Source organism: Scomber japonicus, chromosome 3 (genome assembly GCF_027409825.1).
Source record: "Scomber japonicus isolate fScoJap1 chromosome 3, fScoJap1.pri, whole genome shotgun sequence".
NCBI classification, from domain to species: domain Eukaryota; kingdom Metazoa; phylum Chordata; class Actinopteri; order Scombriformes; family Scombridae; genus Scomber; species Scomber japonicus.
This window is the reverse complement of record NC_070580.1, coordinates 11,233,605-11,257,153: the sequence shown is the minus strand read 5'-3', so window position 1 is coordinate 11,257,153 and position 23,549 is coordinate 11,233,605. Positions and strand designations below refer to the sequence as shown.

At 40.6% G+C, this 23,549-nt stretch overlaps 3 protein-coding genes across 4 annotated transcripts; 1 reads left to right on the top strand and 2 right to left on the bottom strand.

Moving 5' to 3' along the window:
- Positions 1-822: 822 nt before the first annotated feature.
- LOC128355034 (transcription initiation factor TFIID subunit 4-like) lies at positions 823-13,423 on the bottom strand. The gene is made up of 15 exons (XM_053315187.1): positions 12,190-13,423; positions 11,325-11,458; positions 9,742-9,861; positions 8,680-8,769; positions 8,414-8,536; positions 8,087-8,176; positions 7,738-7,950; positions 7,504-7,645; positions 7,276-7,378; positions 6,810-6,979; positions 6,595-6,725; positions 5,565-5,690; positions 4,621-4,677; positions 4,401-4,523; positions 823-2,245 (listed from the first exon to the last, which is right to left on the bottom strand). Exons 1-15 carry the CDS (start codon positions 12,788-12,790, stop codon positions 2,081-2,083), a joined length of 2,388 nt encoding a protein of 795 aa, XP_053171162.1. The 5' UTR covers positions 12,791-13,423; the 3' UTR covers positions 823-2,080.
- An 87-nt stretch (positions 13,424-13,510) lies between these two features.
- Positions 13,511-16,558, top strand: LOC128355042 (protein LSM14 homolog B-like). 2 transcript variants are annotated; one of them, XM_053315199.1, is made up of 8 exons: positions 13,511-13,592; positions 14,812-14,975; positions 15,071-15,200; positions 15,303-15,494; positions 15,659-15,736; positions 15,966-16,106; positions 16,190-16,316; positions 16,402-16,558. In XM_053315199.1, exons 1-8 carry the CDS (start codon positions 13,550-13,552, stop codon positions 16,556-16,558), a joined length of 1,032 nt encoding a protein of 343 aa, XP_053171174.1. In that variant the 5' UTR covers positions 13,511-13,549. The 2 variants fall into 2 exon arrangements, with proteins under 2 accessions (XP_053171174.1, XP_053171173.1); XM_053315198.1 differs by lacking the exon at positions 13,511-13,592 and adding an exon at positions 14,530-14,656.
- A 660-nt stretch (positions 16,559-17,218) lies between these two features.
- On the bottom strand, positions 17,219-22,886 carry cdh27 (cadherin 27). Its single transcript, XM_053315484.1, has 16 exons — positions 22,731-22,886; positions 22,242-22,391; positions 21,974-22,115; positions 21,475-21,638; positions 21,119-21,250; positions 19,982-20,164; positions 19,536-19,849; positions 19,312-19,454; positions 18,975-19,199; positions 18,669-18,890; positions 18,396-18,517; positions 18,190-18,294; positions 17,887-17,982; positions 17,730-17,795; positions 17,562-17,648; positions 17,219-17,413 (listed from the first exon to the last, which is right to left on the bottom strand). The coding sequence occupies exons 1-16, from the start codon at positions 22,884-22,886 to the stop codon at positions 17,219-17,221; spliced, it is 2,502 nt and encodes an 833-aa protein (XP_053171459.1).
- Positions 22,887-23,549: the final 663 nt, after the last annotated feature.

Here is a 23,549-nt window from a genome sequence, read left to right as displayed (position 1 = left end):
TGCCCAGCAGAGTAAAATATACGCATGGGAACAATAAAGCCAACCAAATGTGACTAGGTAATATGAACTATAAAGAAGAATATGAAGATGCAGTTTCAGTCCATGTCTGCCACAGCAGAATCCTGTAATGTGGTAAAATGAGCTATTGCCACCTACTGGCTCCCAGATGTACTTTCATTATAGAAAATGAAATTGTGGTTGATCATCACTGATGGCTCCAAATGTACACTTATTGTTCCTCTTTGGTCGGTGCGCAAACGAAAGCTGCTCCCAATCATTGTAACATCAGGCTACTCTCCCAGTGGCAGAATGGCCTAATTATTTCCAGCCTATGGTTGTGGTGAATGCTAGCAGCTGATGTGGCAGCTGTTGCCAATGCACCATGTGTTGGGCTGATAATGGAGACGGACTCAAACAAGACAGCCCAACAAAGAAAAGGACACTGGTAGCAGACTGTGTGTGAGCGTGCATGTGTGTGTGTTCATTTTGGGCTGAGAGCTGCGTGTTCTGCTCATGGGAGTTGTGTAGATTCCTGTATAGACCCAAGGGACACGCTGCATGTGGCTTTACAGATGTTAGAGGATTAAGTGGAATTATCAGTGTACAGGTAGAGTAAGAAGGAATTAAAGGCATTCAGCTCATTCATGTACAAAGCCTCTCTCACCATCCAAAGAGCCACATGCTGCACAAATCCAGGTGTTCTAATGGTGCAATGCTGCCCCCCAGTGGACTACAACAAAAATCAAAACAACACTGTTGACCCGCTGAAATCTACCACACACATCAAATCAAAACCAGTTACTGTAAAAGCATTATTTATTCAAACCTTTCAATAGAGAAAATGCATTTTTTTTTCCTTTTGATGGATGGGTAAATTCTCAAGTCTATACAAAACTGTGTGTAAAACTTTAGGTGTAACATTTACAAATATACATGAGGAAACTATTTTCTTAAGTCATAGATACCAAAAAAATCTAAGTCTAAGTCTGTCCAGTAGCACACCAAAATATAAGCAGGTAGAGAAATGATTGGAGGACACTGTCAGTCATCACTGAAGGAGTAAAAATGTGTGTTTGTGGGCAGCTACAAAAATAGAAATCAGTTTCAGGTAGATGTATGTTTGGTATAGCAATACAGGTTAAAAAGCCTTCTGAAACCTGTTTGAAGTTTTATAAATCAACACATGTCAAACTAATTTCAATAAGAACAATTCAAACTGATTTTTTTTGAAAAACTCTCTTCACACACTGAAATCTATACACCTAACAAAAGTTAAAAAAAAAAACGATTTTAAACATGTCCTATGAAGTTAAACACACATTTTGTTTTGAATTTTAGCTACATGAAACAAATGAGGTGTCACATGAAATTAAATAAATAACTAAAAATTAATTTAAGCTTGAGTTTAGTAAATAAATATGCTGAAAACAAACAAACAAACAAAACAAATCAAGTAAAGTAATAGAGATGACAGATACAGAGCGAGTTACAGCAGGGTTAATTGCTTCGGGGTGGCTATATGGCTTATTCATAGTCAGGAAGGCAACTCAGTAGGTTACACAGTTTGGAGTTCAAACTAATTAAATTGACAAAACAACAAAATATTAGTTGTAATAAAATAATAAAATTAGTTGGTGGTCTAAATCAAATATCAAATGTGGATTTTTTTTTCATTGCTTTAAAGCCTACTGCACATACAAATAATCAGAAAACAAACTACTGTGTTACAGTGCATAATTATACAATAGGTCATTTGTTCATACAAAAAACCTTCCTCATAAAACATATAATCCATTTTTTGCAAAAAGGAGTCGTACAGTAAGTCCTTGACTGCTCTGAAAGGAAATAGGCCTTATTTGAGGAGGGAGGTAGAGAGGCCATCCAATATGGCTACTTTTGTATTTCAGGTTATCCGGTACGTCTGAACAACCTTGACATGTGCCAAGTCACTGTTCTCCTCCTCTTCACTTCCAAGAGTCTCTTATGCTCTCTCTGTGGTGGGAGTGGTTGGTCTCTCCACACACTTCATTTCCCCCACCCACTGCTCTCCCCTCTCCTCCTCTCCTCTCTGACATCAAGCCTATTTGAGAAAGCCCTTGTAGAGGAAATGGGAGCGACTGGTAAATCTCTCGTTCTCCAAACAGAAGAGCAGGTCCCTGAGATTGACACGTGTGATGCGCTGCCGTGTGGGTCTGGAGCCTGATGAACCAGCACCACCAGACAGAGAGGGACCTGTTCCTGATCCCTGCAATAACATAGGAAGGGAGAAATAGAAGGTGAGAGTAGGGAATGGGTGTATGATATTTGAAATTTGTGAGGGGACCCAAAGTAGAATTTGGCAGATGTCATACCTATATGAAGCTTTACACTTGTATCTTTTTTTTTATATTTTCAGGTTTAACCCTAATAATATTGATAAATTAAGTAGCAGCAAGGTCGGTGAGTGTGTGCACTGACTGAAAGCACCACCTGTGTGTCACCCTCTTCCTGTTTGGAGTAAGTCTGCATGTTCTCCTGCAGGGATGTTCTCCAGATGTTCCAGATTATTCCCATTTGCTACAGCTAAATTCTGTGATTCCCAACCAAACGGTACCTGCACCCCAGGGAGTAAGCCTACTTCTCCAGTTATTGGGATGGGTGTCATGGAAAGACTGTGGAGTAGCTTAACCAATTTGACAAAAATTTGTTTAAAAAAAATACACCTCTTAAGCTGCAAAAACTAAACCGTATTTGTTAAAACTGAGAGTGCAATTGAAACTAGATGGCAAGCGAGTAAGTCTGAACAGTTACAGTAGCTTAAAAATATAATGAATAAATAGATAGCTTCAAGTATTGGATAATAGTTGTGGATAAAAGCTGTGGTTAACATTGAAATAATGGAAGTAGTTAAAATAATGTATAAATGGTTGAAAAACAAAAATAATGAAGTGGGTATAACTATAAGCTAAAAGGAATGAATCAATGGTTGAAATTGCTAAAAGTGATGGATAAATGGTTGAGATAACACTGGTTCAGGGGAACAGAAAACTCTAAATTGCCTAAAGTGTGAATGGTAGTGGAAGTAGATTTCCTTGTCTATAAATGTTTGTGCTTTTATAGACACTGTGACATGGCCAAGTGCATTGGGCACCACACCCCATACCTCTGCACAACATCAGTCATTGAGAAAATGCACTCAGAGCTTCTGTTGCTGCTAAAAGAAACTCATTAAAAATCCTGCTGAAGTACAGCGCAGTTTGTTACCGGGTAATTCATAAGATGTATTTGTTTCATTTGGTAACCACTCTTACACTACATAATCACTGCCTAAGAAATTTGCATTGAACTTAAAAGAGTACAACAGCACTGTGTGGCTGTTTTCTGTATTTTATAAAAGAACATTATAAAGAAGTCTACATCCACAAAAGCAGCATGAAAGCAGCTTTGTTACAGGGAGTCCAGGGTGAGGATACAAACAGAAACTCATTCAATTATTGCAAGCTTTGTCAAAGCGAAATAAAAGACCTATCATACATTGTTACCTGAAGATTAGTTTTCTTTTCTGCCAATTCCCGCCATAGACACTTAAAGGATTCAGAGCCTTTTATTGCAGCAAATGTTTTTTTCCACAGAAATGGCTTTTCTTCCCCACTGAATGCAATCATCAAACGCAAAGGCTAACACTAAGCAGAGCAGAACCCAGTCCACGCATTCAATGGTTACTGTTTACATACAGTTTATACAAGCCTCAACCCAACCAGTAACAGCTTTGAGTAGAAGGTGAGACCAAGCTAAACCAGCAGTTGTAGCATCATAAGTGAACACCTCATTGCACTGATTGACAGTCACGTGTAAACTTGTTTAAATGTGATGTGTGAATGTATAAATCAGCTGACAGTGTGCATTAATTCACTTGATCTGCCAGAAGAACTAATAAGAAGCTTCATTGCATTATTTTCTCCAGGTTTCCGAAGAGCCCAGATGACTGACAGCATGGCAGCGTGGCCTGTCAGTCACAGCTCGTCACCAAATCAGCTTTGTCTGGCTGATACAGTAACCCGAGAGAATAATGGACTCACTGTTCGCTGTAACATTAGCTTGTTTCTATAAACAATATTTTAGACTGACAAAGAAAGTAGACTTCCTGTGTTATTGTTGCTGTCACTTCAATTTTAAAATGAAGTAACACACCAAATATTTGTCTGCAACTGACTTCCATGGGTGCTTATACAAGGCTATGACAGTTCCAACCTCAGTGTCAGTCATAAGTAGCTCCCTGTTACTGTCTCTGTTTAGCAATAGAGGCAACTGTTGCTCACGATAGCTGAGTCATTTAGAGAGAAGTTCTATGCAGAGGAAAGAAGAGTATCACATGGTGTTACAGTACAACTGAAAAAAAGAAAACTGCACAGTTCAGTTACCTCCGCTGTAGCAGAGGACGAAGGAGAGTCCACAATCTTCCTCTTCTTCCTGGGGCCGATGGCTGCCAGAGCCGTCAGGTTGGCCTCCCTCTGTCTCATCTGAGCCAGCTCCTGCTGCTGCATCTGGACAACACATGCATACCAAGGTGGAGAGATCAACCACACTGTGCATAAACATACAGAAACAAGAGTTTTGTGGCCTGTGATCGTCTCATTGTACCTCTTTTGCCTTCTGCTTCAGACGCAGCTGCTCCGGGTCCTCTTGTCGAGCTCGAGACTGCAAGGTCGAAAGTGAGACGCATTAATAACTGATGTTTGCAGAGGAAGGACCAAAGAGCAGGTTGTGTTGTACTAGACACACTGTGGAATTTGCAAGTGGTAGAAAAATATGAAGTTATCTAAAATACAGTCTGCATGAATATCTACAATCACACAGAAAACATTCAGTATTCCTGAAGAAAGTTTCTATATCAACTACTTGACATCTAAGGCTAAGCCAGAAGTCTGCTCAATATTACATTTCCATCAATATTTCCATTTAGAGCTGAAATGTTTTTTAGACTGAATAAAAACCTATTCATTACTCTACTTTATTTTTGTATGCCCAGATCATTTATTAAATCCATGCATCATTTTATTCTTAATGTCAAATAGTTGCTTGAATTTTATTTGGTGCGATAAATTTATCCCTAGTGCCATTTGATTTATCACACAGTACAATCATTAGAAGAACAGACAACCTGAGGCTGGGTCCAAATCAATCGCAGGCAACCTTTTGTCAAACTTTGTGCATTATTAATGTACCTCTGGAGTGTAGAAAAGCTTTAAGACACCAAAACACTAAATCTAGATGAAATAAATCAACATTTATTACGTATCTGCTTATATTTAAAAAATGGGCCTTGATCTAATGTGACATCTATTATGACCATAAAATAACTTGTAACTACTTCAAGTGTGCTTTAAACCTAGGAGATGTTTAATGACGTGCCTGTTGAATATAATATACTGGATGTTCTATAATCAAGGTGAATGTCTAGTCTCTCTCTTTAAGTGTTCAAAGCATTTTTTTTCTAATACATTCAAATTCAACAGAATATCAGAACAGAATATGTCATGTGGATTGTTTTTTATTATGGTAATGTGTGTCACTTGTTGCTGTACCTTAGCTGCCTTTAGAAGGATCTCTCTCTCCTGTTCCTCCTTCCTCTGTTTCTCTAACTGGTCCAGCTGCTCAAAGAACTTCAGCTGAACACGAACATCGCTGCTCTGTTCATAATTATCATCCTCCTGTTAACAGACGGCAGTATTACAATAAAAGAATTAAAAGGTTAAAAAGAAAATAAGACAGTGCAAGAGAGATTATTGCAGATACAAGGACTCAAAACATATGTCTGTTATTTCAAAGCCAATAATCCTCTTCAATATACAGTGAAAACCTTAAATGGGACATATTGTAAAAAGGAAGATTTCTTTTTTTTTGATTATAAAAACAGGTCTAGGTATAAATACTGTGAAAGTATCAATGCGCTCAGTCTGCGGAGAAATTCACACAGCCCGTATTCAGAAACTGTGTGAGCTGTTTGGACTTACGTAAGGTTGTGATGTCCCAACTATGTCTTGGAGGGGCAGCCCGCCCCTCCTGAAAGAAACAAAATGTTTATTTATGTTATTTACCTAATTCATGTGCACTTGCTTCATTTCATCTCAGAGTTAGAGTCTCTACTGCTTTTTGCCGTCATTTAAGATCATACTAGTTTCTCTCCTCTGCTCTGTGTTTCACTCAAACATGGAGTGGAGCAGAGGACAGACAGTCGCAGAGGAAGCACTACACAGTTGTTGGAAGTCAAGAAGCAAATTCATCATTGCACAGCTTTCTAATGGCTGGACAATATTATCCTCAGTGGTGGCTGGCACAATCTAGCAGCCCTGATTTAAACTACCTATGTGGGACTACCATCCGTTATCTATGGTGGGCATGGGCATGTGTCACTCAGAAAACAGTCAGCCAATCAGAAGAGGGCCACTGAGCAGGCGCAAAACAGCCTGTTTCAGTCTTAGACAGAAGGGCTGCTTCCATGGACTGTATAGCTGTAACTGGGTGTTTTTGACCATAAAAACAAGCTAAATCTAAACAGTGGGATAAATAGTAGCACTTATCCAATTCATTCCCGTAGAGAGGCTGGAAACAAACCTTGAGGTTGACGTTTCTCTGCTGGGCCACTTCGGAAACCTTTTCCAGCAGGGTTTTGAGTCGGTGCTGAGTAGCATGGGAGACGTAGTTTACCACATCTGCACCCAGGTCTGTCACCCCAACTCTCCTGCCTGGAGCAGAAACACAGAGACACGTTTGGGCTTTAGGAGACAGATGCATATTTTACTGTGAACTATGATGTCAGTGTCTCTCACCTATCTCCAGCATTCTCCTCTGCAGCAAGGCGCAGGAAAGAAAAGCTTCGTCCTTACAGGAATGTGTCACTGCTCCCACCAGTCCTGAATTGGTTGCTAGGATATTAGCGCTTTCCTCTGATAGGTTCACTCCGGCCATAGAGGCCACGTCATTGATGTCATCATCATCTCTGTAAATGTAAACACATTAAAGCAACCACGAAATTGACAACAGTGAATCCAGATATGTCTCATAAAAGTTTGGAAAAACTTTAAATGAGGAGAAATCACTATGACAGCTACATATTGTTTTTTAAGATTTAAAAAGGTATGCTGACAAAAATAAGATTTAAATGAACCTTCATTTTTACTTTCCAACGTTACCCAAAAGTTAATTTTCCACCTACAAGTAATACTAATGATAAAACCTTTGTGATTACAAACTAAATATATTTGGTAAAATTGATCTGAATGATTTTGTTCTTACTTAAAAGTGCCGCCCGCCTCTTTCAGCTTGTTCTTTTGAGCTGGAGTCAAGGCTGCAGCAGAAACTTGTTTAGAAACAAGTGGCACTTCTGGCCTCACAGGAACTGGCAGACACAGAAAGTGACACATGGATGGATTACATCAGATGGCAGTAAATACCACTGGCTACCCAATGAAAGATGCGCATGCACACACAAAGCTAGAGGTGCCGTTACACTGACATCCTCACCTGGATGCAGCTCTTTAAGTTGAACCTGCGGCTGTCCCAGCACGATGCGGCCAGGGGCCTGATTCCTGAGAGTCACCATGGGGGTCGTCGGTAAGGTTACCTGAGGTCTCAACATTGCTCTCTGCTGCTGAGGCTGGAGAATCTGAAAATAGAGATTGTGTCATGATTACTCTGAGCATCACTGGAGTTAATATTTATGTTTTATTGAGGAATATTTGAGTCGAGCTGAGTTACCAGTGAGGGGGTCTGTCCTGGCTTGCTGACGCCAGGCTGGAGCTGAGGCCTGATGATTGGAGCGCTGAGGCGAGGGACCGGGCTGCCCAGGACCACCGTGGTGGGGGTGGGTGAGGTGGAGGACACTGGACTTGAGGCTGGTTGGGGGATCTGACTCTGCTGGATGAAGGCTGCTGAATCTGGAGTCAGTTGCCTCAAGGCTGGGAGGCTTCTCTGCAGACAAACATTACAAAATGCAATCAAAGATGACTTCCTGTTTCCTGTGGGCTAAGATAGCACACCGCACATTTTTACAGATGTTTGCTGGAAGGTATGTCAATGAAAATGAGTAGAATATGCGCTGTCTTACCTTGAGGAAAGGCACAAGGTAAGGTTGGGGTGAGGAATTGAGTTCTTTGTACAATCTGCTGGTGAACTCTTCTGCCTCTAGTTTGCCCTCCTGATACGATATATGGACATAAAAAGCTGGAGTGAGAGTTGTAATAATTGTAGACACTGACGATGTTTCACTTCATTGAAGATTTTACACTTTTAAAGGCCGAGAGGGATTTTTTTTCTTCTTTTAAATAAAATATTAGATCTCATAACTTTCTTAAACCAAACCACTCAATAATATGTTGACTGACTGAGGTTATTTCCATAAACAGCATGTCTCCTGTTTCTATGGGTACCTCACCAGCAAATCCTTGACCAGCTCTCTCACACTGGCTGCAGTCTCTGTTGATTGCTTCCCAGTGGATGCCAGCTTGATCAATGTAGACAGGAAGTTCTTACATTTCTTTACATTCTCCATTGTCTCCTGCCAGAAACACAAATCACATTAAGATGAGGAAATTCAAGTTGCATTTGCAGATCAAAAGATATGAATCAGACGTCATGTCAATAACTCTACAGATAAGTTACAGTACTTGCAGACACTCTGATCTGATTGGCGTAACTCACTTTGCTCACTGTTACTGGTGTAACTGCGGTCCCAGCTGTTTGGCTGACTGTCCTTGGGGTCGTTCCTGGTACTGCAGCCCCAACTGAGCTCTAGGAAGAGAAAAATCCTCATCATAGCATTTAGGTTGTTGAAATGTTTCAAAGACTGCTTTTACTGTTACTGAGTGTTTTATAGGGCTGCTTCAAAGTGGCTCAAATACATTAAACAAACTTAAAGTTCATAAGAGGAAACAGGTGTGCTCTGCTGCACTCAATTTCAGTTGAACGCTCTTCCTCAAAAACACACTCCAGCGTGTTTGTTTTCCTCAAAGATATTGGGGGGTGGGGTGGGGGGTTGGGGGTGGTGTGTTAGTGCTTTGGTCATACTCTTTGATAATTATATGATTATTTTATTTAAAACTGGCAAATTTGCAGACACATTTTGGTGGGAAGCCTTCATCAGAGCATGCTGAGATTCATGAAACTTAAACAGGCTTAAACAGGGTGTTAGAGGAAGTGATCTGCATGAACCACATTTCTTCATGTTGTAACCAATGCAATGCAATTAGTCTAAATGTTCAACTATCAAGGCTAATAATTTTACCAATTTCTTGTAGAAACCATGAAAAACAAGTAACTTCATTGTATTAGTTTTATATTTATAATTATCTGAAGTAAATTTGATCTTTAAAAAAACTTGTCTAACACTCACAGAGTATATATAAATAAGTATAATTTTAAAATATTTATAAATCCTTCAAAAAGCACAACTCAAGGTCTGAACTTTACTACAGTAAATCCAAATAGCACAGTGCAGGATATAAATCTTCAAAACATTTATTCATACTGTGCAGCAAATTAACACATCTCATCACAGAGGATGAAAAACCCATATAATCATTACATTGTCACTGTAATACTAGGGTACATATATTTAACATTCCTAATCAACTCATCTGATCAGGTATGTTTACATTCAGTGGTTTAAGTACCTAAATGCAAGTGGAAAAGTCGATATAAGTAACAATGTTCAACCAGCTAAATAAATGTCAGAAATGATTTCACACAAACAGATGAGGTTACCTGAAGGATGGGAGGCCTGTGAAGAGTGGTGGTGGCAGACAGTGATGTTGGAGTTGGACAGTTCTGTCGGACGATGGTGGTGGGAGCCACTTGTCTGCTGATAATGGTGTTTCCAGGGGCCTGACAGAAAGAACCAGAAAAAAATAACATATTACATCTGAATTCAGAAATAAAGGGCTATTTCTCCGTTGAATGCATTTTACTGCAGGCTTGATCAGCCCACTTTTACACCCCTCACCCACTCCAACTCAGACATTACGGTACCAGATCAACCTTAGCAACACTCAACACTTTCTCCATCTCCATCAACAATTCCACTGTTCCTCCATCCCCTCAGGTAAAGAGCCTGGGTGTCATCCTGGACAGCACATTATCTTTCGAAGCCCACATCAATAGCGTTACTCGGTCTGCATACTTCCATCTACGTAACATCAATCGTCTCCGTCCCTCACTTTCACCAACCTGCACCGCTATTCTGGTAAACACACTGGTATCACATAACCAACTACAACCTCTGCTATCACCCCTCCCTCCCTCCAACTCCCCACCAGCCCTGAGGGTTTGCAACAAGTGTGAGCATCACACCCTCCTGTCTGAAAGTCTGCGCTCACCAGCTGGCCCCCCATCTTCACACCAATCTTCAACAGATCACTAGAGCTGGAGAGAGCCCCTCCTGCTTCAAATGCTCCACTATCATCCCAGTCCCCAAGAAATCCTCCATCACTGGACTGAACGACTACAGGCCTGTTGCCTTGATGTCTGTGGTCATGAAGTGCTTCGAATGACTGGTGTTGACCCACCTGACGGATATCACAGCCCCCCCCCCTGCTGGACCACCTGCAGTTTGCCTATCAAGCAAACAGATCATTGGATGATGCTGTCCCGCCTCCACCTGTCAGCAGATCACAAACTTCCTGACAGCAGGTGAGGCTTGAGAAAATCACATCCAGCATCTGGACAGTCAGTGTATGCTTTCCCTACTGCTCTTGTCTCTACTCTACACAAACTATTACACCTCAGGAGACCCATGAGGGCGACTCCTCAAATTTGCAGACGACACAACAGCCATCAGCCTCACTAAAGATGGAGAGGAGTCTGAATACAGATGAGAGGTCGAACTGACTAACTTCAGGAGGAGCCCTGCCATTACTGATGTTTATCTTAGCACTGTTCACTTCTTTGTACTAATTATATCCTGTTTACAGTTCAAAGAAACAGTTTGACCTGCATGTAGTCATTTCTTGTGTATATTCCTGAAGACTGTTGTGTTAAATTGTGTTGTTATTCTGTGTAAAGTAAACTGAGAGTGAAATTCCTAGTGTGTGTAAACTTAAAGGCAGATTCTGATCTATCTGTTTGCATAAATGAAGACTAATAAACAACACAATAATAAACAAGTACACTACTAGCCACACACACACACATATGTAAATTAAATCGATCTCATTTTATATTCTACTCAACAGGTGCTTGTCTATGTTATAGGAGGCAGGCAAGCTGAACATGGGCTATAATATTGACATTTACACTAAAGTGGATACTGACAACACAAAGGCCTTCATAGTCTAACTGTATGCTCTCACCTGGCCTTGAGGCATGTTTGTGGGAGTAGTAGTCCGAGGTGCCATGCCTCCCTGAGCCTGAGCCTGCATCTGGGCCAGGGCCTGTTGAGGAATCATCAGCAACTGCCCACTCTCACTGCGTACAAGCACCATCCCTGAAAAAAGTCAGAAGATCTATGAGGCAATTTAATTATAATTATATTATCACAGAATCGATGGTCTTCTCAATAAATTAAACAGTGAACAGCTGAACCACTACACAGAGTAAACATGGTCAATTTATGGCGTACATTAGTATGGGTGATTTACTGTGTGAAGTCGTCACTGTAAATCATAACAGATCAGTGTAGAACGGCAGTGATTAGACAATTAATTGATTAGTTACCAACTATTACATTAATCACTGATTATTTTGTTAATTGATTGTTTTGAGTCATTTTTAAAGGAGACAAATCTCCACATTCTCTGAATTCAGCTTCTCAAATGTCAATATGTTCTGATTACTTTAGTCCTCTATGTCAGTAAATTCAATATTGGTGTTGTAGACTGTTGCAGACAAAATAAGACATTTGAAGATGTCACCTAAGGCTCAGGGAAACAGTGATGTCATTTTTAAACCATTTTCAGACACTTTATAGACCAAACAATCAATCAATTAATTAATAATGGTAAATAATCATTAGAGCTCTGCAGCCCTACATCAGTGAAATTTAAAGAAGTGGATGTGCAACTCATAACGACTCTAAGGGGACACACACTTTCTATGCAATCTGACATGATGTTAATGGATCTATCAATATTAAATGCTTATTTTGAGTATAGATGCAAAGTGTGGAAATAAATGTCAGTGCATTTACTAGTAAAAAAAAAATCTAAGTTCACTCACCCGGGGGGAGCTGGATGTTATGTACACTAGACTGTCCCGTTGAGGTCTGAGAAAGTCTTGGGGCCAACATCTGAGGCACCATTGGTCGGATCCCGCCTGGGCCGGCAGCCGGAGTCCGTGGAGCGCTGACGGCACCTGGAGTGACAACCTGCTGCGGTGCTGACTGTATTATTGTGGTGGGTGGCTCTGCCTTGATTATGTGCGACCCTGCCCTCACAGTCACCGAGTTGGACGGCTGGCTGCTGTTAACAAGGGGAGATTGCGCGCCGATACCTGTTGTATTGGTAACCACTGCGGGGCTCGCATTGTTGTTACCATTCAAAGTTGCACCCGACCCCGCTGTTTGCATAGGCGGCCTGACGAGTGCCACAGTGGGTCCTGGTGCCTGGCTCACAGTGGTAGCTGAAGCGACAACGCTCTGTGAGCTCATGAGAGGCGTCTGGATGACACTGTTTGACACTGAAGGGGGCATGATCGCGGTGGTCAGCCCTTTTGACAACACGGGTCCACCGCTGACAGCTGTGACAGATGTCGCAGTGCCACTTGTCACTGTCGTCCCCACCAGAGGGGCAGCAGCGCTTCCTGAACTGTGCGAGTTCATAGTTTGGCTCCCATTGAAACTCTGCGCCGAGAACGAGCCAACTTTCTCCTGGTGATTTGGGGGGGAAATAAGTTACACCGCCTCTGACAACAAGTGCTCTGCCAGGGTCGTCCGTGCTGGCCGTCGACGCGTCCGTAGTTGAACCATGGGGACCCGGTTATGATGAGACCCCCCTGCACTGCAACTTGTTTAGAAGGAACAGAAACAATCTTGGATGTGATGGGGCAAGACTCAGGCACATCTACTGGTTTTTCTCTGCTCCGGTGCTTGCTTTTCATGTACACTCAGAGAGACTAAAGAGCAAAACAACATTAGTTACAGCGTACCTGCTCAGCAACCGTCTTGACCAAGTCCCAGCTGGACATTAGCTCGCTTGTCCCGGAACTATAGCCATGTAATTACTGGGTGCCTCGTGTCTACCAGTGATTATTGTGACACAAGAACGATAGTTGTGACTCTACAGACCGTACGGGATGATAAACTACCGCTTTATTCACCTCTGTGTGTAATAAAAGATCATCCAGCGGGCCGGAGCCTACCGCCATCTTCACACTCTTCTGCGAGCTTGTGAGAAGTGAGGTATTTGCCCAGTTGACCTGCGCATGCGCACAACAACTAAAACGTCTTCGTGGAAGCGTGTCGACAGGCCGTGATTGGCTACTCCGCATTCTAAAAGGCGGTACCAATGGCTTCAACTGTCATTCCAACGGGTGCCAGAGACGGAACAACATCACAGCGGAGTTGAAATGTTTTCGTCAAATGTTTCATCGTCGCCGGCTCGTTAACGCTATCACGATAGCTGGTCCGTTTCAGAATTGTACCGTGTAGGTTTTAGTAAAGTAAAAATGTGGTTTACAACGAGCTAACACGACGAATTTCAGAATTTAATCACTGCCGATGCGCCGTGCAAGATGGCTCCACTGTTTTGGCCAGCGAGTGAAGTTGCCTGCTGTTGTAAAGAGGCGTTTGAGGGCGCCACACCCTCTTTTTACAGAGGAAGCTGCTGTCAGCCCGTCATACCAAAGTCCTTCTGTCTCTGGTCATACTCACAACTACACTGACTGTTTCCATACAAGCACAATTCATACACAATTGGTGTCTTCACTTTTATTTATTTGTTGAAATATGGAAATGTCACTTTGCCGCTCATATAGGCTTTTATTGGTCATTTATATAGCCATTATCATTATCATTCATCTTTTTCATCCTTATCAGTCACAGCTGTGAGGAATTTTACACACAAACGACACATAATAGCCTAATAATAAAAACTAGGTCATATTACTACTCAGGGTAAAATGATAATGCCAGTTTGAGAATGGAGAGTGAAATTTAAACTATAATAAAAGCATTTTCAATTGCCATTTCACTATATTCATGCCGTATCAATGTCATTTTCAGTCTATTTTTATATTGGTGTATGGCTGTCTTTTAATTTAGGGTATAACACATTTTGATTTAGGGGAAAGGTCAATCATAATAAAATTGGCATTGCGTTCAAATGATCAAATGTAGCAGAAACTTAAACCACTGCGGAATGCGCCGGCTGGATAAACAAACTAACCCTTTCGATACGCAGGTGAACCAGAGGCGCGTCACTGCCAATCTTATAAATCGCACAGGTGCCCGCCAATTGTGCACATTGCTGTTAAGTTAATGTCTGATGTGTGTCTTTGGGTTAATATTCAGCGACTGAACTGCTGCTTAGCAAATTGAAAACTTTTTTTTTTGCCTCAAACATGAGTGCCAGGGCAGGAACTCCTTACATTGGCAGTAAAATAAGTTTGATATCTAAGGCACAGATTCGTTATGAGGGCATATTATCCTCTGTCGACACAGACAGGTCCACGGTTGCTTTAGCCAAAGGTAGGTTGATTGTTTGCAGAGTGTGGCTCAAGCCTAGTCTACACCTGTGGGTTTTTGTTCTCTTTGACAAGTATCTTAAATTATATTAAAGTTTGAAGTAAGTATATTGGAGATTAAGTAACTTTTTTTTGTAATTTATTTTTATTTTCCAACAGTTAAATCCTATGGCACAGAGGACCGGCACACTGATAAACCAATGCCACCCAAAGATGAAATTTATGAATACATCGTCTTCAGAGGAAGTGACATAAAGGACATCACTGTGTCTGAACCACCAAAACCATACCATGGACTGCCTCGTGACCCTGCTATTATTCAGGTGTGTGCTTTCTTGGTCATCTCCACTTTGCTGAGGTATGAAGTTATACTCACAACTGATAGAACAAGTACAACTGTCTTAAATGTTGTTTTAAGTCATCTGTTGGAGGCTCCTCTGGTGCCTATCACCCACGCTGGAGTCCATACAGGGACATGATGCCCACCTACAACCAGCTGGCTGCTAGTTCGCTACTCAACCAGCAGTACAATGCAGCACTGGGCCTAGGTATAGTGACCTCTTTTAACCTCTGATGTCTCAGTGATATATTTAGGATCTACTGGAGTTGTGGCTGTGTCTGCACCACCATGTATTTTTCTGTTCATGCAGTACCAGGATTTCACGGCATCCCAGCCAGAAGGGCTCCCATGGTAGAGCAGGCTGTCCAGACCGCACCGTTGGCCAGTGCTGCCCAGAAAAAGGGGAAATCCTCAACCCCGCCACAAAGCAAACAGACTGCTCGTCCAGCCCAACGCTCCAGTCGGGATGGTTCTCAAGCTCAAAAGGAGAATATTTCCACCAGTAGGCTTACGTAAAAGTGTCTCTTAACATCCAAGTCCCTATTTTTTTTTTTTTATTATTTTTTTTTTATCAATTGCTTTGCATTCCATTTGTGTTTAATGCAACTGAAATAAGAAACATCTTTAACATTTCATTTACTTTTCTTTTCTTTTTCTTTTTTTAAGGTCGGACACCATCCCAACAAAGTGCAGCCAAGACTCAAGGCCAAAGCACTGATAACCAGAAACAAAGGCAGAAACAAGGTATCAATATAAAAATCAGATTTTTCAAGCCATTTCTTACTGACGGAACAGTAATACTAGTTTCTGCTGCCAGTAAATGACTGATGGCAGAAGTACAGCACAAACTGTCCAAGTGAACAAATTACTCATCTCTTAGTAAGACTGTTAGTTGCAAAACTAAAATATCTGAGGTAAACCAGTTTTTCTATGGTGTATGTCTAAATGTTTTCTTTTGGGTACTTGTGTGTAGGCAGTCGCAGGTCCAGGACCAGAAGCAGAGGCCAGCTTCTTGTGAAAAACTCCAAAGCCACAACCTTGCAGTTTGAATCAGATTTTGATTTTGAGACTGCAAATGCTCAGTTTAAAGATGATCTTACGAAAGAGGTTGTCGGTATGCATATTTGTTTCAAAGGATATCGTAAAATTATTTCAGTGGAATACACAATTAATTAATTAATCCTTTTTGTGTTGCAGTTGAGAAGATAGACTCAGGGGATGCTCTGGACAGCCAGGGTATGCAGGAGGAGGAAACTCCTGGGGAGAAGTACTACGATAAAGCTAAAGGCTTCTTTGACAACATCTCATCAGACCTTAAACCCAGGTGATTATTCAACCTTTAGTGTTTGTCTTTTTGTTACATCAAGGAGGTTTTGTTACGCTTAGCTGCTGTTTCTGTACATCCTCAGGAGGACCACATGGGCGGAGGAGAAGAAGCTGAACATGGAAACATTTGGAGCACCCGGCCGCCTCCTGAGAGGCAGAGGGTTCAGGGGCCGAGGACGCAAAGCGCAGAGCACCACTGAGCAACGACCCCTCCCAAAAGTTGGTAGTGGGAGGGTGTGAAACTTTTTTTTTTTCTTTTTTTTGCTAACATTTTCTGTAAATAATGGATATTGTAGTTTTCTACTTATTTAAAAAGTACCTCCCTTGTTTCCCCTTTTTGAAGCACTTGAAGCAAAGATGTTCGTTTTTCTTTATCCCAAATGTGCATTTATGGGAATATTGTACTTTGGACCTCTTCTATTATATGGAAGGAGAGAACAATTTCTTTTGCTTCTAGCGTACAGCTGCATGGATTAAATGTATTCATTAGTAGTTTGAAAGCATGTAATGTGGAATTTGTCTTTGAACAAACCAGTAGGCATGTCACTTTTTTTTTTTTTTGCTAATTGTCTGTATGTATTATACTTATATCTGCCTGATTGTCCAAAAGAAACTCCAAATTTCTCAAAGTTGGAAGGACAGACAGCTGTACTTTATTTTGTTTTTCCCCCTACATGTTAAATTAACTGTGGAGTAACATGTGTAACAGTTGCTATTAAATAATGTGATTAATGGAAATTCTCCCCTATTTGTACAAAATTCTTCTTGAATAGAGAAACTGTTTAAACATTATGCATTCCAAAAAATATATATACATAAAACATTAACACTAAACTTTTAAAATTGAACTTAGTCTGTACAGTTTCAAACACATCAAATAGTTTACAGAACAAAGCAGAATCATTTTTGTAAATGTGGTGGCTTGCAAATGGAGGCCAGTTGGTTGAACTTGGGGCTGAGGTCTGTCAGGGATTTCATGAATGAATTATCATCAGGAATGGAGATGGCATCCAGATCTGAGAAGTTGTCCAAGTCCTCATTTGCATAGATGTGAGGCTGATAGTCCGCCTGATCCTCCTTGAGCACAAGAAGCCTCTGCAGACAGTAGAAAATGTCAAACCGAATAGAGTTTATTGCTGCATGCTCATACATGCACTTTTAGAGCCTTATTTTACAGCACAGAAATAACAAGTCACAGCACTACCCTTTAAATTGCAACAGGTATCGTGCATTGTATACTAACCCGATGAAGCAGCCCTAATAGAGTCGCCTCCTGTACTTCACTGGAGTTCGTACTGTGGTAGAAATTCATCATGTTCCAGTCCTGACCCTGTGCACATAAAACCACATTAAGTTTCTTCTGCTGTTGACTCAAACTAAAGTGTGTTCAAACCAACAGCTGTTACCCTACCTGGTACTTGAGGTTATCTCTACTGGCTGCTTGAGAATCCCAGGTCATCTCAGATTGGAGGAAAGACTATCATTTAAAAAAAAAAGAGGAGCAAATGAACAAGAATATTTGAATGTACTTCAATTCACCAGACCTTTTTTTAAGGGGAGCATATTACCTGGTTCATGTTGCTACTGGTGAACTGATGGGAAATGTCTTCCTGCTTGTGAACTGTGTTGTATTGGTAGTTTTGCTCCATATCCTGTGGAGCAGACTGACAGAAGCAACAACTGTGATAAGCAGCTGAATTAAGATACTGTATGTCCACCTATTATTCAATATAACAGCCTATTTTTACAAGCAATATTTTCAGTAAGGGTTTGTATGACAAAACCTGTCAAAGATCAAATTGGTCAAAATGTTTTCAATAAAAACAGAATTTAAAAAAACAAAAAACAAATCTACTTCAGGTTTTTCCCACCTTGGTCAACACTTGTGTTTGTTGCACTACACTTTGCAACCCTTGCCCTTTAGATGAATCCTGTTGCTGCTGTGTCATGCACATTGACAGGATACTATCAGGTACCTTGAAAGACAAAGAAAAAAAGAAATTGCAGCTGTTATTTACATGAGGGGGAATCTGGAAATGTGTAACTGGTTAGTTTTCAAATATTACTGAGCAGTGACCTTGCAGTCTGTTCCTGGTTCCTCAGTGTTGGACAGGAGGAGCGTTTCTCCATAGGCATCACCAAATGGCAAAGCAGTGAACTCCTTTTTGCAGGTGATCAGGACTGCCATCAGTAGAAGAACTGTCAGAGAGAGAGAGATGATTCATTGATTGATGATTCAGTTCCTTTGATTATCTGGTGCTTTTGAGGACTAAAATTAGTTTGACTTTGAAAAATGACATGCCATATCTTTTTCTGAGATAAAGAAGTGAGTCATAATTCAGTTTCTTACGCAGGAGTAAAAGTATTGACGCAAACACTATGGCTATTGTCCCGGGGGCAACAGTGATTTTGGCGTTTCGGTGGGTTTGGCAGTCGGATGTCATTGAGCAATCACACACAATCACACTGAGGTTGTAAACGCCAAGCAGTCCCTGTTTGTCAGAGATCTCTAAATCAACTGTGTGTTTGCCAGCATAAACACCAGGCTCCTTCACCAAACCAGCTGTGTAACCTAAGAGAGAGAAAATAAAAATGTAATTGTTGTATTGTGAAATGTTTGCTGTGATGTTTAACTACACAGCATAGTCGATCGTACCGTATTTAGGATTCAGTGTCCATTTTCCTTTAACATCCCCAAGCAGTCTAAATGTGAATGGCCCTCCGAAGGGATTTTCATCCAGGTCGAAGGCTGTGATGTTGACGGTGGTGGGATCATCTGACACACACACATCCACATAGTCCGATGCCATCTGTGGCACATTGTCATTCAGGTCAGTCACATGGATGTTCAGGGTAGCTGTGCTTGTCTGAGGTGGCTCACCTGTTCAAGATTTTTTTTTAAATGGTGTCACAAGAGTGTTTTAGATTTGAATCAAACCTTTCTTAGGTCATAAAGGTGAGAAATATTCAGTGAGTGTGTCAATGAGTTTTACCATCATCCACCGCATGTATTAAGACAGTGTAGACACCGTTAACGACATGAGGAGACTCTCTGTCCAGTGTCTTGACTGTAGTGATGTTGCCAGTGTGGGGATCAATGGTCACCCAGCCAGCAGGATCGTGTCCTATTGAGTAGCTGTGTACAAGATACAATGTGCATTATTACAGGTGATCACAGATAAGAGCTCAAACATGTTAATGTAAACATCTGACTCACACAAAGTCATTTGCATGACTGGCATCAGGATCAACAGCGGTTACTTTCTCTACCCAGGTGCCAAGGGGACCATTCTCCTCCAGAATGGCGTCTTTGACAGTCATATCAAAAACTGGGGGGTCGTTAACATCCTCAACTTCGATGATGACTTTTACAGATTGAGGCTGATCTGCACCAGGATCATCACCTTTGATGTTCTCAACTTTCCAGAGGCCTGTGGACATCCTCTCCTTCACTTTACAAGAGAAATATGGTGCCTCATTTTCCACTGTGATAGACAGCTGCCTCTCTGTTCCTTCCTCGAAGTCCAATGGCTGAAATTAAGCAGTACAGAAGATGCATCAACTTAGAAAAAGAGTAACTTCAACAGGAGAAGACACATTATGACAAACTTGTAATAAGATTAAAAGTGGGCGTCACTGTTTTGTAAAGCAAGCAGTACTTACTTTGATTACAGTCAGGATTCCATCATTTGTGTCTGGGTCTGTTTCTATGTTGAAGTGCTTTCCCTCGTCACCTTGTATGGTGTATTTGGCTCTCCATGCTGTGGTGTTCTTGGTGTCTTTGTCCGTCACATGCAGCCGCAGAGGAGAAGACCCAGTCTCATGTTCCTTCACTTTGCCAGTCCCCTATAGTATGAATCCAGGGTGCAGAGGAAATCTAGTTAACTAATACTTCTTACAGCTCTTAGTGAATGTCTTCACACCTGGTATTTGTATTGTAATTCTTTGCCTGGACAATTATACTGTTACTGTTAGTAACTAGAGCTGATGTGGCTCATTAAAAGTGTGAAATTAACAGCATAAACACCAGCAACACTGATTTTTAAAACATCAGTTAAAAGAAGTGTATATTCTTTGTGGCAGGCTTTTGTAAATGAATCCCAAGATTGCAATAATTTGAATGATCCCTGGAGAATTTAGACTTGCATTTATGGATTATTTATTCGTTTGGTTGTATAACTACTGCCAGAGGGAAATGAATAAGCAGATATAAAACACTGGGGAAAAAAAGAAAAAATGACAGAGAATAGCAAAAATTGAAAGAAAAAATGCTCTGACTTTAAACTTAAAGCTCAAATATTTTTTTCATGTGGCCTTAATCCTCTTCTGTTATTGTGCAACATATTGTGAACTTATTCTCTGTTCGTTATTTATTAACCTTTATTATAACCTTTTGGGTAATTTGTTTGTATATTTTGACTAACCCGTGCGTGTGTGTGTGTGTGCGTGTGTGTGTGTGTGTGTGTGTGTGTGTGTGTGTGTGTGTGTGTGTGTGTGTGTGTGTGTGTGTGTGTGTGTGTGTGTGTGTGTGTGTGTGTGTGTGTGTGTGTGTGTGTGTGTGTGTGTGTGTGTGTGTGTGTGTTTTGTGGAGTTTTTGCTTGTTTGATTTGGTTTCATTCATGCGACTAGATAAAGGATTGTAAATGTCTATGGATTATGATTAATTATAGTACACAATGACATCGTGTCAAACTGAATATTGACATTTGATGACACTAGTATGCACCATTGAAGCATTAAAGGTGTGTGTGTGTGTGTTGTAATGTTGTTCAGCATGTTTCAACTGAAAATACTACTTACAGTTTGTCCGATGATGGACGGGAGGTGGTTGTTGCCGTCCTGGACATGAACCACAACAGTGGTTGAACTGGAAAGGCTAACTACTTCACCATGGTCCTTGGCCTCCACCAGTACAGTAAACATTTCAGCCACCTTAATATAAGTAAATTAATTTTGATGAATGGTTTTGAATATCGATTGTTGTTGTCCGCATCCATTTGTTTACAGAGACGCACTGTAGCCTACATATTTTCATAGATACTGCGTCATGTATCACATTCTTTCATCATCTATCACTGGGAGTGCTACTATTTCTCAATTTCATTATGTAAAATACTGTCATGTGATCCTAGCATTTTACTAGAAGAAACACTTGCCTCATGGTCCAAGCATCCTCTGAATGAGATCAGTCCAGTTTTACTGATGAAAAATTCAGTGTCTGGAAGGTTTGGAGTCACAGACTTGATTTCATAATGGAAAGTTGAGTTTGGTGTCCCACTCTGGTCACGGTCATGGGCTACCACAGTCAGGAGATTAGAGCCTGTTGGCAAATGACAAAACCTTTTAGAACAATTGGTCTAAAAAATTTTCACATAAGGGACCCCAAGACTGAATTATATCATGGACCCCCATTTGATAAAGATTTTGCCCTAGGGCCCCCCATCTGATATGAGTTTTGCTTTTAGATGTTTTACTACAGAAAGTGTATGAAGCCCAAAATAGTCACACATTTTGTCATTGTGTTACTTAGAAATGGACTTATAGTGAAAATAATTGTAATTAATTCCCTGTTTGCTGGCATCTCCCTGGAAACCCTGGAAACTACTCCCAAAAAATGATTATCAAAATTAAATGTAAAGACATATTGTCCTTTACCTTGTACGTTCTCTTCATTGACATTGACTTCAAACAGATCCGTCTGAAAGCGTGGTGGGTTGTCATTGATGTCCAGAATGGAAATCTCAATGCCTAATTTAGTGTCTGGTGATGAATCTGTCTTTTTGGCCTCAAATTTCAGCTACGGATTGAAAGATATGATTCAAAGTAAAGCATAGAGATTAGGTGAACAAAGTTTACAACAATATGGATAAGAAATGAGATGATGTAATTGGATGTTGGTTTATAATTATGTGTGAAGTCTAACACTCAGCAGTTTCCTCTCCTCGTAGTCCACAGGTCTGTGGACGTATATGATGCCAGTCTCTTTGTTGATGGAGAGGAGTCCTTTCGGCTCCTGATCCACTCCTTCTCCATGGAGATTAAAGTACACTCGGTAGTCACGTTCAATTTTAATCTACAACACAAGAGCAAAAGCTTTACAGTTGGTTTTGCAAATAGCAAATGGCCTGCATTTGCTATTTATAAGATTAAATGACCTGTATTTTGAATGAAATTAAAGAAAAAGATCGCTAGAAGAAAAAAATAAATAAATAAAGCTCATAACAGACAGATTAAAACAACTAATTAAAGTATCAAGTGTCTTAAGAGCTTTGCTTCCAAATGGTAATGTTTGGTAATTATATTCCCTTAGGTATTTAAGCTTTTAAAGGGTGTGCAAAGGCTTAATAGAGGAAGTGATTTATTTATGAATACAAGTTCTGACAAGTTTTATTTGCTCTGTGGTTTTTCTCACCTTGCCCAGCTCATATGGAAACGGCCCTTTATGCCCCTCCTCAATTGTAAAGGAGTCAATGATCCATACTCTTTTGTGGCGGCTCAGCAGCTCTGAGCATGACGCAAGCGATACATATACCTGAAAGAGGAGCAGCCAATCAAACCTGAAGCACATGGCCTTTACGAGTAGATCATATCTCATAACATGCAAATTAGGTAGGACAGTTCACGGCGATGAGTGGGAGTGGTCCTAATGTGTATAGTCCTTACACCTGGGAATACACTTGAAAAGCGCGCTTTGTTTAGTTAGGTCACCAATTCCTTTGAAGGCATTTCCACAAAAACAGTATCACGCTGTGAATCTATACTTTGCACCTCATTATTTTTTTCACTATATGCATAAAGGAGTCAATGTTATACTATTTAATTACTGACTGATCTAAACTCTCCCACTGGAAGACATTGACCAAAGCTAAAAGATCAACTATATAGTAAGTCCTCTATCCTATAGACAGCTTGCTCGAAAATAACATTATCATTAAAAAACAGGCTGGAGACCAATGTTATAGATGACAAAATAAGCCTAACTTATAAGTAATATTATCTCACATTTCCATTTTCTATATAAAGAAAGAAGAAATATTTCTGTTTACTTAACAATGTATTGTAGCAGAAACTGATATCTATAAAAAAAATCAAATATCATAACAATACACATTTCCAATTAAAGTCATTTTAGAAATAAATTGTTGTTGTTACATACCAGGAGGAGGAAGGGCAGCATGATGCAAGTCCAGTACGTTCAGCACTGAGTGTTTGAAAAGTGAGTGAGTGTCTT